This window comes from Anomalospiza imberbis, chromosome 12, assembly GCF_031753505.1.
Source record: "Anomalospiza imberbis isolate Cuckoo-Finch-1a 21T00152 chromosome 12, ASM3175350v1, whole genome shotgun sequence".
In the NCBI taxonomy this organism is placed as follows: Eukaryota; Metazoa; Chordata; class Aves; order Passeriformes; family Viduidae; genus Anomalospiza; species Anomalospiza imberbis.
This window is the reverse complement of record NC_089692.1, coordinates 1,411,998-1,430,396: the sequence shown is the minus strand read 5'-3', so window position 1 is coordinate 1,430,396 and position 18,399 is coordinate 1,411,998. Positions and strand designations below refer to the sequence as shown.

At 50.6% G+C, this 18,399-nt stretch overlaps 1 protein-coding gene across 1 annotated transcript; it reads right to left on the bottom strand.

The window, feature by feature from the left end:
* LOC137481007 (uncharacterized) lies at nucleotides 1-4,972 on the bottom strand. The gene is made up of 2 exons (XM_068202445.1): nucleotides 4,656-4,972; nucleotides 1-1,879 (listed from the first exon to the last, which is right to left on the bottom strand). The coding sequence occupies exons 1-2, from the start codon at nucleotides 4,959-4,961 to the stop codon at nucleotides 401-403; spliced, it is 1,785 nt and encodes a 594-aa protein (XP_068058546.1). The 5' UTR covers nucleotides 4,962-4,972; the 3' UTR covers nucleotides 1-400.
* Nucleotides 4,973-18,399: the final 13,427 nt, after the last annotated feature.

The window sequence follows — 18,399 nt, the reverse complement described above, 5'->3', positions numbered from 1 at the left end:
GTATGGCATTTCTAAACTTCTTCCAGTTTAGAAGAATTTACCTTGTACTGGAAGAGTATTCCAGGAATAGGTCTGTGAAGGGAAAAAAGAGAAGTAGGATGCCCAGCTGAAGAAACCTGTCTGGCATTAAGAACAGCCAGAAGGAATCAGACTAGTGAATTAAATGGATTTAAATTTATATAAGTTTACCTACCCTTTAAAAAGGTGAGCATTCAGGTTTCCTTGTGAGAGGAACCATTAGGAATTTGTGTAACTCCTGCTATTTACTGTCCCAAAGCAGTGATGTGGTTTGGATTTTAGAACTGTTGTGACAAAGCTAATCATCTCCCTGACAACAGGATCAAGGCCACAGGTGAGAGGATAATCCCCCCCAGGTCATGACAGATAAAGCACTACAGACTCAGGTGTGATGGCACAGCACTGCCTGGTCGGTTCTGTCAATGATGACATAAGGCTCCTGGTTGTCAGTCTCTTGGGAATTGCAGTGCTCCAGCTTCCCTTCCCTGCCTCCAGCAGAGTCACCTGCAGGCTGCCCCAGGCTCCTCCTGCCCTGGCTGCTGCTCCTGCCCCCGTGTGAGGGTGGCACATCAATGCTTTTGGGGGGGATGTAAGTGAGGTTGGGGGGCTCTCTGACATGCCTGAAGCACTCAGAAGCTGGGCGTCCCTTAGTAGGATCCATGAACAGTCTCGTGCTGTCAGAACCAGCTGTGGAATCCTCAGTGTGCCCAGCAGTACAGCACTGACCTGAAGGTGGCTCAGGGTGTGACGCTGCTCTCTTGTGCAGCTCAGCATCAGTCAGGTATGCATGTTTTATTTGGGAGTGATTCAATTCTTTAATGTGCCTGTCACTTCCTCCTGCATAGACCACTGCCTCGGGCTGGACACTTTCCTCTACTGGATACATAAGTTCTTCCTGAGCATCCTTCATTTGTAGTTCTGTGAAGGTTAAAGACATCTCACAAGCATCCTCTTCCCTGGGGACGCAGCAGTTTTGGGCAGAGGAAAAGTCCTTGTAGGGCAGAGACTTCAGCTCAGTGGGTTCATCACCAGGGGCTGGGTCTATGCAATTTATGGCATCATTAATTTCTGCTTCAATTGATCCTTCTGGGACTCCTGGAGCTTCAAACTGCAAGGTGGTTTTGCTGTCACAGGAGCCGTCAGCAAACATGGCAAAGGCTGGGGGGCCGCTGGCTCCCGGGGACAGAGGCGCAGGCCCCAGGGCTCGTGCAGCCAATTCTGCAGCCCCTGCCAAGGCACACTCCTCACCCAGCCTGGCTCTTGGCTCCTTTTCCAAAGCCTTTGGAGAGAGACTCTCACTAAAGATTGGTGTTTGTGCTATGACAATGTCACTGTATTTGATCAGGAAGTCCTCGCTGTCTGAGCCCTTGCCCAGGAGATGCACCTGGAGGCTGCCAGGGGATGCAGCAGCAGCTGACTGAACCACGTCCCCTTTGATCCTTGCATTCCCAGCAGCTTCAAAGGATGCAGCACAGGTAGCTGAATGCTTCTGCTGGGGAACAAGGCACAAAGGTGTCTCACTGCTCCCTTCATTTTCCAGACTTTCAGTATCTCCTCTCTGGGGTGTCTGATGTTCCTCATCTTCCTCTCCTTGATGCTGATGTGTCTGTGTACCCTGCTGCAGGCTCTTCTCCAAATTGCCGTGTGTTTCTTCATTTGTCATCTCGAGGATGGCTTCACACTCGATTCTTGCCAGGAATATCTCAAATGCAGTCTGCTTTGTTTCCTCATTGTTTCTCTTTTTGACAAGTGAAAACTCTGTTGGTGTAGTTGCAACATAACCTATTTTCTCCAGGACTGCTTTCACAATGTCCTCTGGCAGCGCTGGCTGGATGTAGTAGACAAAATTCCCAGTGAAGGTCTAGAACAGAACACAACATGGAAAAGCTGGTGAACACTGGGGGAAAGGGTGCAGGGAGATGTGAAACAGCTGATTTCCTAAAGATCAAAAATACTTCCAAGACTTGCTTACAGCTTTAAAAAAGCCGTGTTCTACAAGTCTGAGTTTTGAATTGCAGTGAGTGAGGCTTTTCTAACAGCACTGTTTTGGCAGCCTCTCAAGCATTGTGGCTTTGCTACAGCACATCAGTTCCAGTGAAGTTGTGCCAGTTTAAACCTGCTGGGGTCTTGGCTAAGAGTATCAGTATTCAAAAAAAGGAAGAGAGTAAGGAAATAATTTTAGTCAAACTAGAGAAACTCAGAAATAAACCTTTTGTGTTCTACTGAACCTAAGCTTTTGAAGCAAACACAGATTATAGAATGAATCACTGAGGTCTTTTCCTAAAGAAAAAGACATGATGCACTCACTGTGAATCCCATTTCTGAACTGGGGACAAGTCTGTAACATTTTCTTTTTCCATGGTTCAGGCTTCTGCTGTGAACTTTACTACCCTTGAATTAAACTGCCATTTTTTAAAAGCAGCTTTCTGAAGAGAGACTATTCTAACAGAAATATTGTCTAAACACCTCTCTTTGCACAAGCTGTCTCCCAAACACCAATAAAATGCTGCTGCTGTGCAACAACTTAAAAACTATTCAATGTTTGCTTGGTTTTAGAGCAACCCCAGGCACGAGGCCTAGTTTGTAACATGGAAGTGGTTTTTGGTTTTGTCTGAAACCCTGTGACAGGAGAGACTACTCTGAGCTGGGCATGACCAACTCCTGGCAAGTCAGAACAGAACAGAGGTGGGAATGCAAAGTCAGAATTTCCAGGAGTGGGGTACCTTGTTTTCAGGCTGCCCAGCTTGGGCCAGACCAAGGCTGACCCCTGAGCATCGGTGTCACAAGCAGGAGGCTCCGGAGAACAAAACTAACCCCCAGAATGGCCATGGTATAATTCTCAAATAAATCTGTTAACAGTGCCCTGCACTCCTCACCTTCTGTTCCTTCTGGAGGTGGGGCAGCTGCAGGCACTGCAGGGACATCAGAGCAGGTTAGAGGCAGGACATGGGAAATACTATTCTATGTATTTAAGTAGCTTTTAATTAAATCTGTACATGCACAAAGTACTGGTTGTTCTCCAACTTGTGCCTTGCAGTAGAATTATTTCAGGCCTGCAGCAGGCTGTCTTACACTTTGGGTTGCCTACAGTGGTCTTCAAAGTTTAATTTTAATGCAGCTTAGGATTCTTGTGTTAGGAAAAGCTGAACCCACTAAGTGTAGACCTGACTATCTTATGCTTTGCCCTGTTTTAGGGAGATGAATGAGAAGAACAGGAATTTACAGCTGTTGGAAAAGCCACAGGTGACACCTAAGTGCAGGAAGAATCAAAGATATGGCTTTTCCTCACCAGCACTTGTTGTCAAAGCAAGGGCAATAAGTCAGCATTTGGGTATTTGGGGAGTTCTGTTTAAATTTGGGATGCAAGATGGCTGTGTCTTCTGGGCAATGAGACGTGCTCAGTGTGCTGGGGAACTGGGGTAACCGTGACCACCCTGCTGCAAAAACCGGCAGCATTTCCTCTTTCCAAGGGGCTGTCCCTGCCCACTCCAGCTACAGGCTCTCAGCTGGGATCAGAGACCAGAGAGGCACTGGCTCACCTGGCCTTTGGCACCAGGCCACTGCAGATGGCCACAGCTGAAAACATCCCTGCTTACAGGCAGATTCTGGTCAGAGCTTAGTGTGATGAAAAGCAAAGCCTTTCAGAGTAGCTTTTACTTCCCTGCTGTCTCACCACAACGAGGGGCTCTGCTCCCAACCTCGGAGCTGCTCAGCACTCAGGGCCTCAGCAAGGACAAGGCCTGTAAAGGCCAATTAACACCTCAGAGCAGCCCTGCACCGTGCTGGGCACCCTGTCCCGAGCTGGATGTGCCCCTGATCCCGCTCCCTGCCCCGAGCTGGATGTGCCCCTGGGCCCGCTCCCTGTCCTGAGCTGGATGTGTCCCTGACCCCGCTCCCTGTCCTAAGCACAGAGTGCCCCTGACCCCGCTCCCTGCCCCGAGCTGGATGTGCCCCTGGGCCCGCTCCCTGTCCTGAGCTGGATGTGCCCCTGGGCCCGCTCCCTGTCCTGAGCTGGATGTGTCCCTGACCCCGCTCCCTGTCCTAAGCACAGAGTGCCCCTGACCCCGCTCCCTGTCCTGAGCTGGATGTGTCCCCGGCCCCGCTCCCTGTCCTGAGCTGGATGTGTCCCCGGCCCCGCTCTCTGTCCTGAGCTGGATGTGCCCCTGACCCCGCTCCCTGTCCTGAGCACAGAGTGTCCCTGACCCCGCTCCCTGTCCTGAGCTGGATGTGCCCCTGACCCCGCTCTCTGTCCTGAGCTGGATGTGCCCCTGACCCCGCTCCCTGTCCTGAGCACAGAGTGTCCCTGACCCCGCTCCCTGTCCTGAGCTGGATGTGCCCCTGACCCCGCTCTCTGTCCTGAGCTGGATGTGCCCCTGACCCCGCTCCCTGTCCTGAGCACAGAGTGTCCCTGATCCCGCTCCCTGTCCCGAGCTGGATGTGCCCCTGACCCCGCTCCCTGTCCCGAGCTGGATGTGTCCCTAACCCCGCTCCCTGTCCTGAGCTGGATGTGCCCCTGACCCCGCTCCCTGTCCTGAGCTGGATGTGCCCCCGGGCCCGCTCCCACCTCCCGGTGCCGCTGCCAAGCCCTGGCCCGGGGAAGCGGCCCTGTAGCCCCGGGCGGGGCGGCAGTGCCGTACCTTGAGGGAGCGGATCTCCCGGCGCCAGGGGCACAGCAGGAGGTTGACGCAGAGCAGCTCCAGCAGCTCCAGCGCCTTGAGCAGGTCGCGCAGGGCGCGGCCGCCCCGCGCCCGGCGGCAGCGCTCGGCCACGCCGCGCACGTCCAGGGCCACGCCGCGCACGTCCAGGGCCCCGCGGCGTCCCGGGCCCAGCAGCCGCCGCGCCCGGGCCTTGAGCGCGGGGTCGGCGCAGGCCGCGGGCTGCCCCTGCGCCGCGCGGGCCGCCAGCGCCGACACGTACTCCCGCAGCAGCGCCGGCTCCGCCATGGCGCCGGGCCCGCCCCGCGCGCCCGCCCCGCGCCGCCATTGGCCGGCACCGCCGGCGCGCCGAGCAGCCATTGGTGCTTCCGCCTGTCAGTCAGGCCAGGGGCGGAACCCCGCAAACCGAAAGTGAAAGGCGAGAGGGTGGTGAGGGCTCGGGCTGCGCTGGGCCGGGATGGGCTGGGCTGGGCTGGGCTGGGCTGGGCTGGGCTGGGCTGGGCCGGGCTGAGATGGGCCGGGCCGGGCTGGGCTGGGCTGGGCTGGGCTGGGCTGGGCTGGGCTGGGCTGAGATGGGCCGGGCCGGGATGGGCTGGGCTGGGCTGGGCTGGGCTGGGCTGAGATGGGCTGGGCTGGGCTGGGCTGGGCTGGGCTGGGCTGGGCTGGGCTGAGATGGGCTGAGATGGGCTGAGATGGGCCGGGCCGGGATGGGCTGGGCCGGGATGGGCTGGGCTGGGCTGGGCTGGGCTGGGCTGAGATGGGCCGGGCCGGGATGGGATGGGATGGGATGTGATGAGATGGGCCGGGCTGGGCTGGGCCGAGATGGGCTGGGCTGGGCTGGGCTGAGATGGGCCGGGCCGGGATGGGATGGGATGGGATGGGATGAGATGGGCCGGGCTGGGCTGGGCCGAGATGGGCTGGGCTGGGCCGAGATGGGCTGGGTTGGGCTGGGCTGGGCCGGGTTTGGCTTGTCGCGACAGGGGCGCTGAGGGGAGGGGAGAGCGTGGGAATGTCCCGGGCCGTCGGTGGCTCCCCGGTGCGCAGCGCCAATTCTCTCACCGCAGGGCGCTGTTTCTGCACTTTAACTTGGTTGCATGAAGCAAGGAGCTGCTGGTAACCCACCAAAAGCTCCCTAGTCATCAAAACTTGTGGGAAGATAGGGACAGGCGATCGGAAGATTATCGGAAGATTACGTGCTGTACGGAAAGATAGGATCTCCCCTTTGTTTGTTAGTATTGCTGTCTATTTACCGAGCTAGCCAAGATTGAGCAGCTTGTGACACAAGCAGACAGAAGTGATGTAACCCCAAGTTATATAAGGCTGTGTAACTTGGAAATAAATGCCATTTTACCGTCCACCACATTGGTGTCTGTGAGTACTTGGCCCAAGCAGTCTGAGATGGCTGCCGTGCTGTTCCTGAACCAGGTCGTGTAAGAGGCCGTCTGAAGCCCCCACATTTGCCTACTGATTGTCACGAGGAGAAAGCCCTTCCCCACTGCAGTTCCGGCTTGGAGAGAGCGGCAGTGCAGGTGCAGCTACTGCACCGTTACGTTAGCTGTTCTGAACAAGGACTTGGCAAGGAGTTGGCAAGAACTTGACGAGGAATCGGCAAGGGCCTGGCATGGACCCAGTAAGGAACGGCCTACTGCATCTTTGTCCACTCTCCTCCTTTAAGCCAAATGAACTTTTGGGGTGACTCCTGTGGTCCTTCATTGAAGACCCCTCACCTGCCTTGTTACCACCGTGACAAATAGACAAATACTGGGAACCCTCCTCTCAAGGACTGAGACTGAGACCCCTACTACATGGAGGAGGGGGGGAAAAAGGTGGTCTGACCACTAATGACATGACCTGCTTCCCTTCCCTTCAGTAATTTTAATGGACTTATTCTTCATTGTGTTCACCTTGCTTTGGTGGTTTCAGTGGACTCACCTGTTCCCCCACAGCAATCACAATGGACTCTCATTGTCCTGCATGTTCCCCCCTTTTTCCTCTGTGGACTATAACTGGACCCCTGAGTTGACCAGAACTTTGGAGACTCCCCCGACACGACAAGACGGATCCCCATTGTCCGGACCACTGAGGATCTCGCCTGTGTTGGTAGCTATTCCCATCCCCCACCCCCTCTCTCCATTCTTTTATCTCCTTTCTGATCCCCACTATCGCATTTACTGCTTTGGCCCCTAATAAAGGTGCATTTGTTGTGATTCACTGATAGTCCCTTGTTGTTTGCCTTTTTGCACTTTTGGGATCGGTGAAAAGAACCATCACGACACCCCACACCAAGCAGATTGTGACAGGTCGTCACGCCTCAGCAGAGGCAACAAGTAGTGCCTAAACCCAGGATGCGGGGAACGGGGTTCGCCTGGACTGGCGAACAGCGGCCGGAGCGGCAGGACCAGCCTGGCAGGGAGGATGCTCCCAGACCAGCGAGAAAAATGGAAACCCTCGCGAAGTTTGTATCACAATTACACAGGCAATGGGGAATTGATTGCAGGCCTAAAGAATTTGTTTCTGCTGTTACTAGGCTTTTGCAAATAGGTGTTATTGACTTCCCGGTGGATATACTCCACTTGGACGTGTGGGACAGGTGCACTAAAGCCTTGGCAGAGGACACCATGTCCTCTGGTATTGGGAAATATCTTAAATCATGGGGTAAAGTCGTGCAGGCTTTGCGAACTGCTTTACAAGAGCAGGAAATCTGGAAGGCCACCCAAGATTGCCTGCTCGCCACCCCCAAACTGGGGGTTGGTGTGGCGGCGCAGACCTCGGTCGATGACCTTCTGACCGAGAATGGCGGCTCACAAGAGCGGGGCGATCTCTTGTCGCTGCCACGCCCATCCAGCCCTGTCCCTGAGCCCCCGTCCGTGCAGCAGCAAAAATCTTTGTGGCACGACTTACTTGACGAGGTCAGAAATGTTGCTGATAACTTAGAACTAGAGGAGATGTGGGACAGACCCCCACCGTATGCTCCACAAAGTGGCGCTGGGTGGCAGACCGAAGGGCAGGGTCCAGGCGTTACGAGTGGGTGGAATGGGGGCCATTGAGTGCGGCAAATGCGTACGAGCGGAAGTGGGAGGAGGCTCGAGAAAAGGGGGGCAGCAAGAATGACCATGGAGGGGTGGAGAATGTGAATAAAGGCGATAAGCCCAATCAGGACACGTGCCGCAGGACATGCCTTTATAGGCATTCTGTAAGTAGGTTGCGGAGTGACCTTAGGGGAAGGGAATGGCCCACCCATCGTAAGAGGGAGCGAGGGCAGAGCTCGACAAAAAGGTACTGGAGTCCGGAACTGACCACTGCGTCAGATTCCAGCTGGGATGAGTGGTCAGACAGCCAGTCTGTTACTGATTCAGATTCGGAATACGAGGGAGTTAAGGCAAGTAAAACTAGAAGTGATAACTCTCCTGCACCAACAAAAAGGGGGCAAGTGAGGGTTACTCCACTCACGGACTGGAAAAAGATACAAATTTGCCTGCCACTTTGGCGTTCCCTGTTCGAGTCACAGACGGAGGGCAAAGGGCCTACACCCCCGTGAATCCCAAAGACATACAGGCGATCGTTAAAGCAATTGCAGATAAAGGAATCAACTCCGCTATGGTCTCCACCCTTGCGGACAGTGTCTTCAGATATGATGATATGCTCCCGTTTGACATAAAACAAACACGCAGAATGATTTTTGATGGGGCGGAAATGATCGTTTTCAAACAGGAGTGGGAAGATAATTGCATGAAGCAGCTTGCCCAGGTAGCCACTGCAGACCACCCACTACACGGCTCCAGCCTGCAGCGACTAATGGGCACCGACCCAGGAATGATTACACCTCAGGTGCAAGCTCAGCACTTACAGGCCCCTGAAGTTGCGGCAACCACTCGTGCAGCCAGAGAAGCCATCCTCAGAGCCTGCAGAGTAGTTGCCAAACTGGCACCATGGTCTACCATAAAACAAGCCGAGAGCAAAAGTTTCACCCAATTTGTGGACCGCCTTCAGGCAGCGATCGATTCCTCAGCTCTGCCCGTGGAAGCGAAAGGCCCAGTTGTACAGGAATGCTTACGTCAACAATGCAATTCAGCTACCAAAGAAATTCTACGCTCACTGCTGGCCGGAGCGAGCCTCGCGACCATGATTAAACACATCGCGAAAGAGGAACATCTAGCCCCAATTCAGGCAGCTGTCTGTACAGCGATAGCCAATGTAATGGCATGCTTTAAATGCAGCCGGCCAGGCCACGTCGCATCGAACTGTCCCCAAGCAGATGACCCGCAACCTTCAGTCCCCTCACTACCCCCGCGTCAAAACCGACCCAGAGGACCATGTTGGGCCTGTGGGAAAAAGGGGCACTTTGCAAAAGACTGCAGGTGCAGGGAAATGGGAGGGGGAGGGTGAGGGGGCAGGCAGGCCGTGTGCAGCCCCCTCCCACTTGGGATGTGAAGCGGCCCAGCTATGCCTACCCCGGATGGAACGGGGGGCTCCCGAATCTGCCACCCTCCCAAATAGCAACCAGTTCTGCTACCTATCCGATGACTCAATCAAATTCGGGAACAACCTCGAATCAACAAGAACCGCTCTCAGGGAACGAGACCCCTGGGTGGCCCTGGCTATAGAATGCAATAACCCTCCCATAGTGTGGGGAAGTTGTTGCCTTTACAACTTCTTCATGCTCCCCCGGAATTCCCCTTCGGACAACATCACCATCAACGTCCCTTTTCTGATCGACACTGGAGCGGATGTTATGGTTATCCCAGAAACAAACTGGCCTCCACACTGGAAATTGGAAGAATCTCCTTTGGTAGGCAGAGTCGGAGGATTGTCCCGAGCCCGAAAGAGTGCCCAATTAATAGCCATAACGCTCCATATGGAGAAGGGACCTGAAAAAACCATCACTCTCTTCCCATAAGTCATGTCAGGAGTTCCACCTTTATTGGGAAGAGATGCTTTAGCTCATATAAAAGTCAGGGTGACAAATTTAGCCTGAGGGCCACTGCCACACACCCACCCTTCCCAATCAAACTGATGTGGAAATCCCACGACCCAGTGTGGGTCGAGCAGTGGCCCTTGCCAGAGCCTCGAATGACCGTCCTTCTTGAGTTACTTAATTGTCAGTTGCAACAAGGTCACATAGAGCCCTCCACCAGCTCCTGGAACACCCCAGTCTTTGTGATTCCCAAAAGAAGTGGTGAAGGCTATCGGCTCCTTCATGATTTGCTTGAAGTAAACAAGAAAATTCAACTGATGGGCCTTGTCCAAACGCTGCTGCCCGCAAACTCCATGATACCGGAAGGACAGCCTTGCACAGTGCTTGACATCAAAGACTGTTTTTTCTCAATACCACTGCATGAAGAAGACAAAGAGCGGTTTGCCTTTTCCATCGTGTTCCCGAACGGCCAGCGCCCCAACCTGCGCTTTCAGTGGACAGTGTTACCCCAAGGTATGGTCAACTCCCCCACTATCTGCCAAATCACAGTGGATCGAGCATTGATATCAGTCCGAGGTGAAGACCCAACCGCTACCATCATCCAGTATATGGATGAGATCCTGATTGCCATGCCAGCAGGTCAAGTAGACCGATTAGTGTCTTCTGTTTCACAAACCTTGCAAGCAAATGGGTTTGAAATTGCAGATGCTAAAATAAAAAAGGGACCCTGCGTGACCTTTTTAGGAGTGCAAATCACAGGCTCCTATGTATCCCCTCCACAAATAAAAATCCGTAGGAACATCAAGATGCTCCACGATGCACAACAGTTAGTGGGATCTCTACAATGGCTTCGCAACATTGTCTTGATTCCCCCCAAATTCATGTCCCCGCTATATTTTCTTTTGCAAGGGAAGCAGCCATGGGAGAAAAAATCCCTAACCCCAGAGGCAATAAGCTCGCTTGATTTCATCGAACGTCAGATGTCCTCGGGCTCGCTCTCGAGATGGAATCCAGGCGTGCTGCTTGATTTGTACGTCCACTTCACAGAAGGAGGAGGGGTAGGAGCGCTAGCTCAAGGAACTCCCAATGAAGCTAGGCCCATACAGTGTGTAGTTTTGGGAAAACCACTACGCACATTCTCCCCGGAGGTTGAGTGTCTCGGCAACCTCATCATGAAAGGTAGAAAGCTCGCCCTGAGTCACCTAAGTGTTAAACCTGCTGGAATATATCTACCCTTCTGCAAGCAGCTTCCCACTCTATCAACAGCAATGTCAGAACATCTGGCCTTAGCTCTCCTTGGGTTTGCTGGTGAGATCCGATACACCGCGAAACCTCCGTGGATTAAGCTGCTGAGAATCATAGACATTGACCTCCCACAGAAAGTGATGGACCGACCTTTGCCGGGACTGACAGTTTTCACTGACACATCCTCAGCGACTTTGACCGCAGCGGTGGTATGGCAAGCTGAGGAACAATGGTGCTGCATTAAAATGACTGATCATGCACTCTCAGTCCAGCAACTAGAAGTGGCAGCCCTAGTACTGGCATGTGGACTGTTCACAACAGAGCATCTTAATGTGGTGACTGACTTGATGTTCGTTGCCAAGCTCAGCCTAGCCATGTCTAGGCCCGGTGTGTCAACATCCGCTACGGCGGTGAAAATTGAAGAAGCTCTTTATTCCCGAGAAGGCACCATATCAGTTATCCGTATCAACAGCCATGACCCAATTAAAGGGTTTTTCCAAATCGGCAATGATAAAGCGGATGCCGCAGCAAAGGGGCTATGGACACTTAGAGACGTCCATCAGTTCCATGAAACACTTCACATCGGAGCCAAAGCGTTAGCCAAGAAGTGCAGAATCCCCATCACTGACGCAAAACATGTTGTAGCTACTTGCCCACATTATCAGAAGACCCCACTATGGTCCAGTGGAGTCAATCCTAGAAGCCTTAAAGCCTCCGAGGTGTGGCAAACGGATTTTACCCTTTGCCAACTGTTGAAGCCTCGAGCCTGGTTAGGGGTAACCATAGATACATACAGTGGAGTGATCGTAGCCACACAACACTCCAAAACCAATTCTAAGGCAACCATCCAGCATTGGCTAACAGCCAGGGCGTGCCTCAGTGTCCCGAACCAGATTAAAACAGACAATGGCCCAAACTTTGTTTCTAAGTCTGTCCAAGCATTTGTTTCCAAATGGAACATCACTCTGGTACATGGCATTCCGTACAATAGCACAGGGCAGGCCATAGTCGAACGAGCAAACCAGACCTTAAAAAACAAGCTAGAGGTATTAGCTAAAGCAGAGGGCTTCACCAACGCTATTCCCCCAGAAGCCTACTAGCTACTGCAATGCTAGCATTAAACCAGTTCTCTAGAGGCCATGAGGCAAAAAGCCCAACCTAGAAACATTGGGCCACCCAAGCTTTGGAAGAAGGCCCGCCGGTCGTTATCAGGAACAGGAACAGGGGTGGAAAATAGTCCTAATGGGGCGGGGGTATGCCGCAGTTAAAAAAGACAATAGAGTTAAGTGGTGCCCACTCAGGTCCATTAAGCCGGAGCTGCGGAATCAAGTTAATGAAAGCTGTGAGTTTCTTCTTACAGGAATGGATCTGCGGTCGTCCTTGTAACCCATATGCCCTCGTAATGGAAGAAGAGGAAATGCCCCGATGACTCCTGATCCTGTTTTTAGGGTTTGTCGGAACCACTGATGCCAGGCATTACCCTCATCAGCCATTCAGGTGGGTCCTGTGTCACCTTTCAGGTGATGAGACAATCAAAGAAACTGTTGTCCCCAAAAATTGGGCAAATGGGCGATCCCATTTGAGCCAGGGATGTGGGTATGCCAGCAATCTGGGGTCAGCCTTGTGTGTACCTTGATCATTTCAATTCTTCCACTGAATTCTGTGTCAAAGTTCTAATTGTCCCTAGGGTCCTATATCCTCGAGAGGAAGAAATGTATCATCTTTCCGATGAACCTTACCGGCTCCACAAAAGGGAGGTAATAACAAGTATCACCTTTGCAATGCTCCTCGGTTTGGGAGTTGCCGGCACAGCTATAGGCATTTTGGCCCTTATAACCCAGCGTCAAGGACTTTCTCAGCTGCAGGCAACCATTGACGAGGAGTTACAAAAAATTGAGGAATCCATCTCTCTTTTAGAAAAATCCCTCTCTTAGCTTTCAGAGGTTGTTTTACAGAACGGATGGAGCTTGGACCTCTTGCTTATGCAACAGGGAGGTTTGTGTGCTGCCCTGAGAGAGGAATGCTGTTTTTATGCAGACCATACTGGAATCGTACGGGACTCAATGGCTGAACTGAAAGAAAGACTGACCCGAAGGAGGAAAGAAAGAGAAAGCCAACAGGGATGGTTTGAGTCGTGGTTCAACCAGTCCCCATGGCTAACCACTCTTATCTCCACTCTCATAGGCCCTTTCATCATGATACTTTTGGCATTAATCTTTGGACCCTGTGTTTTAAATAAATTAGTGTCGTTTGTTAAAAACCGTTTAGAGTCAGTTAACATCATGCTAGTTGAATGCCAGCAACTGCTTTAAGCAAAGCTTTTTGAACAGTTAACAGTGATACTAAAGTTTAATAGTTTAGGTTTTAATAGTTTAATAGCTCACAGTTTAATAGCATCAAATTAATAGTACTCATTCTATACGTGTTTATGCATTTAGTTAGGCATAGAAGAGGGGGGAAATGTGGGAAGATAGGGACAGGCGATCGGAAGATTATTGGAAGATTATGTGCTGTACGGAAAGATAGGATCTCCCCTTTGTTTGTTAGTATTGCTGTCTATTTACTGAGCTAGCCAAGATTGAGCGGCTTGTGACACAAGCAGACAGAAGTGATATAACCCTAAGTTATATAAGGCTGTGTAACTTGGAAATAAATGCCATTTTACCGTCCACCACATTGGTGTCTGTGAGTACTTGGCCCAAGCAGTCTGAGGTGGCTGCTGTGCCGTTCCTGAACCAGGTCGTCACGCCTTGGCAGAGGCAACAAAAACTTTGCACTATTTGTACATTTTACCAGAGGTATCAGCAGTGATTGGTCACAAATGGTATAACTTCTGTGTTGATTAGTCCTCAGACCCCTCTTTGCTGGTTATGTCTCTAGCTGGCAGAGGTTTGTGTCTGCTGTGGGGGTGAAAAGTGTCCTGCTGTGGGGTTAAATGTGAACTGTGCCTGCTGTGGGGGTGACAAGTGCCCTGCACTTGGGTTAAATGGAGGTTGGATCCAGCAGCTGGAAAACACACCTGTTATCCAGGTGCTTTTCTAACCTTGATTTTTGGAATCTGAATTTTCAAGTCACCACCTGTGGCCACCATGATGTTGTGCTCCTGTGTGACTTCACAAATTGAGAAATGTTCTCTGATATGATGATTATTATTTTAATTCACAGAAGTCTATAGTCATAATTTCACATAGAAATTATGTCTGTAATAAGGAGGGGAATAATTTGTCAGACTGTACCAAGACCACTTAGATCAGTTGGATGTAGTTTCCATTCAGGAAATATATCTTTACTCACCTTGCTGGGCTAAAAAATGATCTGTTTGAATATTTCTGGGATGATTGGTTTATTATTTCCTGACTTTTCATCTTTTCCCTTGGTGATATGTTGCCATTTTCAGTGTCCTGACTTCTGTAATTTGACTCTGCCCTTTTTAAGCTTGGACACTGACTTGTCCCCCAGAGCAGGAGGGACCTGACTGCTCCAGTGCTTATTCCTGTGGCCTCTGACAAAAGTAAAATCCAAATATAAGTGACTGAAGCACAGAGTTGCTTCCTTAGCAGTTGCTCAGAACTTTACTAAAAGTTCTGTACAAGATCAGTATACTAAAAATTGAAGCAGAAGAGTTGACTACAGAAATACAGGGCTGTTATCATGTAGCAAGAAACAGCATGTCTTCTTTCTGATTTTACCCATGTAATAAAGCAAAGGTCTATGTTAAGCCTGGGTTTTAGCACTGGTATTAGAATTATGCAAGGGTTTAGGATAATAGCAGGAGATTAATTTCTCAAGAGCAACATCACTCTGCCAACTTTGCTGAGATTTATGCAAGATCTACAATATTTTCAAGAAATGAAAGAGTGTTCTTACTGAATTTCAGCAAGGAATTTCAACACTTGCAGTAGCAGCATTGGAAGCTGTTGGAGCAGTTTCAGAGCTGCAAACTCTCTATAGTGTTTCACAGCTAATTTTTTCCTTTCTAGTGCTGTCTGTTTGGATTTATAAGCTCCCCCCCTCCCGCAAGCTTTTTTGGATATCACTCAGTTAAAAAGATTAGCAAGAGCAGAAAATGCTAAACCACTCCTGTAAGTGATGGTGGTAAGATATCAGAGAAGGAAGCGCACTCTGCCTTCAATTCACAGTTTGTTTTTTAATTATATATGTTTGTAATGAATCACAAAACCCAAGTATTCAGTGGTAATTCAGAAAAATGCTACAGTGTGGATGTGCATGTTTTGGTTGGGTCCCATATCCATGTGACAGCAGCTAGGATGATTTGGATTATTCTGTGATAACAGGACGACAGAATTTTATGGAGTGGTCCACACCACCAGAGGGAGCAGGCAGAGCTGTGTAAGAAATGCTGCCAAACCCAGAGCACAGTGTCAGGGACACTTCACTGTTACTGAAGGAAGAAAGAAAGACTTGAATTCCTTTTTACAATTTTACCAATGCATTGCTAACATGAGGTAATACGTAAACCTCCCATTCTCATCAGAAGTCTACTTAAAGTCAGCTCGTTTTGTAAACCACAGAGTTGGTGGAAGGGCAGGAAATCCCTGCTAAAAAGGTTAAAAGTCAAACCAAAGGGTTTCCCACCGTGCAGAGAAACTGAGCATCAGTAACGGGGTAGGGACTTGTCTGCCATGTGTGAAAAGCACTCTGTGCCTGTCTGCAGAAAAGCCTGCAGCTAGATCATGTTACTTGGAAGAGCCTCACTTTCAGGGGAAAAAAAATCCCATTTCCCCTCTAATTTGGATTAATTGGATTCCCCCAGCCCCCCCAGCAGCAGCCCGAGGTCCCAGAGCCTGGCCCTGCTGTTCCAGGGCAGGAACAGCTCTGCAGGAGCCGCAGGCCCTGAAACCAATCCCATTCTGCACAGACCACCCTGTGCTTCCCTCTCTGCTGACTCCCCTGCCAGTAAACCCGACTGGGGCACTTTTGTGCATCTCTGCCCCCTCAGAGGTGGGGTAGAGGGTTGTTTCTCTCATTGCAGGGTGCTTTGCATACCACAAAACTGTTTAAAGGAATACTTATGGAGAGGAGCAGTTCTCTCGGTTAAAAACACAAATGTGAAATAGAGCCTTACCTTCTAGCAATGCCTGCCAGCAGTTCTGCAATGCAAAATGGTGAGTTTTTGTTCTTTTGGGTATAGCATACTGAGAGTATTGAAAATCTTGCTGAACTGCAAAAGAATTGTCTAATTTTAGCAAAATACATATTTACTGTCATCCTCTTAGCAAAAAATGCATGCTTACCTTGTATCTCATCGTGTGCATATTTCTCAGTAATGGTATAATTTATATAGCAGTAAGAACCATATAATTACTTCCCATCTAAATATTCATTATAATTGTGTCAATCTTTGGAGTGTTGAATGATGATTACAGTTGAAAATTATTCAGTATTTACAGAAAATCCAAGTGCAATGGTAATAATTTGGATGCTGCTTCCTTTTAAACACCATTATATATTTACTATACTCAGCTTTACGTATCCTTTAGTGGGGATAGAAAATGAAGTCCATTTTCTCTGTGTAAATTTTTTTTTTTTTTTTTTTTTTTTTTAGTAAAAATGCCTCTAAGAAATTTCCTGGACCTGAGCCTGTGATAACTCTGCTCCCCTGCCACAGCTCCTTGGCTCCTGTCCTGGTCCCAGAGAGAGCTCAGGCTTGTGGATGCCCCAAGGGCTGCCTGGAGCTCCATCCCTGCTGTTGATGTGCTGGCAGTCAGTTCTGCTTCCTGCTAGCACCCAGACTCACCCAGGGGTTTTCCATTACACACAGAACTTAAAAATTACTTCAAAATGTAGAGTGCAAGTATTTCCTGCAACAACACGTTTCAAAACAACGCAGCAAAGTTTTCCAGGGGAAAGTCCCAAGGAAAGCACAGGTTTGAGCTCTCCTTGCTCTCTTGTGGGTTGTGTGTCCTCAACCAGACACACAGAAGCTTTCAGATGAGGATTGGGACTACTTCAGATGAGGAATAGGACTTCACAGGCAAAAGTGAGCAACAGGATCCCAACTTTGTTTCGTTTCAGGCTGTTGGATGTCAGGACTGGCAGCTAGTCTGAATCTTGCAACATTTTTTTTGCTGGGCCATACAAAGGAAGTGGGGGAAGTAGATCTTCCTGTCCCACACGTGGATCTTCCCCAGCTCGAGGTGAGCAGACAGAAGCTCGGGGGATGCGCTGTCTTTCAAACGCGGATCCAGCCCTGGGAGCTGTGCCCAGCCGGTGCCTAGGGCTTGGCCAGCGGCTCCCGGGAGGGGAAAAGGAGCAAGGAATGCCCATGAGGGGCTGGGTCCCTGCTGCCCTGCCCGCCCCAGAGCCAGCGCCTGCTCTGGGAGCCCCTCGGTGCCACACTCGGTCTCCTCTGGCCAGGCTGGTGCAGGGGAGGCTCCGCGGGAGCGGCGAGTGCAGCCCCGGCCGGCCCTGGGGACAAGGCGCTGCTGTGCCCTGGCCCTGCTGTGCCCGAGCTGAGCTCCCACTGCCCTGGCACACCGGCTGGGGACCCACGGACTCCCGTCCCAGTGTCCTGGGCTCACTCGTTGGGTTCCTTTTCCTGGTCCTTCTCTAAAGCTGGGAACGCTCCGAGGCTCCTGAGGCTCTGTTACTGTGCCCAGCCCAGCGTCTCTGGTTTGCATGGCACTCGCACAGCTCCTAGAGGTCCCTGTGGTCACACAGGAACACCCGCGCTCCCTGTGGGGAAAGAGACTGGATTGTGCCTGGAAATTCAGCCGTGTGTGGGAACCGGCCTGCAGCATCCCCCAGGATTGCTGTGCCTTCCCTTGGCTACAGCAAGGCCCGTGAAGGACGCGCAGCTCCAGCGCGCACAGCTCCTGCCGGTAAAGCCAGCTGCACTGTGGGCACCCACTGCCACCTCTCCACCACTTGTGGATGGCTTCGTTTGAGGAAGACTTGCAACAGGCTTTGCAATGACCTGGAAAGCCTGCTACCAAAGGAATAATGTGAATATGAAAATATTATTATTATTATTATTATTATTATTATTTTCTTTTGCTTCTACATGGTACTGATAATCTTTTTTTTAGGCAGTGCTTTGCCTACTGAAACACACAGACAAAGAGTAATTTAAAAATGCTTTGTTGTCAATACACTGAATGAGCTGTACTAGTGACACCTACAATGACAACAAAAGCCTCTTCTTTTTCCTTCTGTTCTCAAACATGCAAAGTATCATAAAATCAACAAGTAGGCTTGACTGGATAACATTTATCTTCATTATGAGTGGCTGATTTCAATGGGTTCTGCAATGCTTCAGAAAGGTCAGATGCACTGCTTGACTCTGCTGCACTTTTATGCTGTGTGATGCCAAGGAGCACTTTGAAGCACAAACAGGGAAATTTAGGTAAACTTGCAAAATTCACTGTAAAAAGAAAAATCCCATAGTATCCCTGTTTAAAGATATAAATTTGGTAAAACTTGCAGAGGTTTTATTCTTCCATTGGTCTGAGTTCTTCAGAAGAATTGAAGGAAAGAGCCACTTTCATTGCCGTGACCCGGGGCCAGCGGGAGCATGTTCCACGTTCCTGTCGGAGCAGGCTGTGC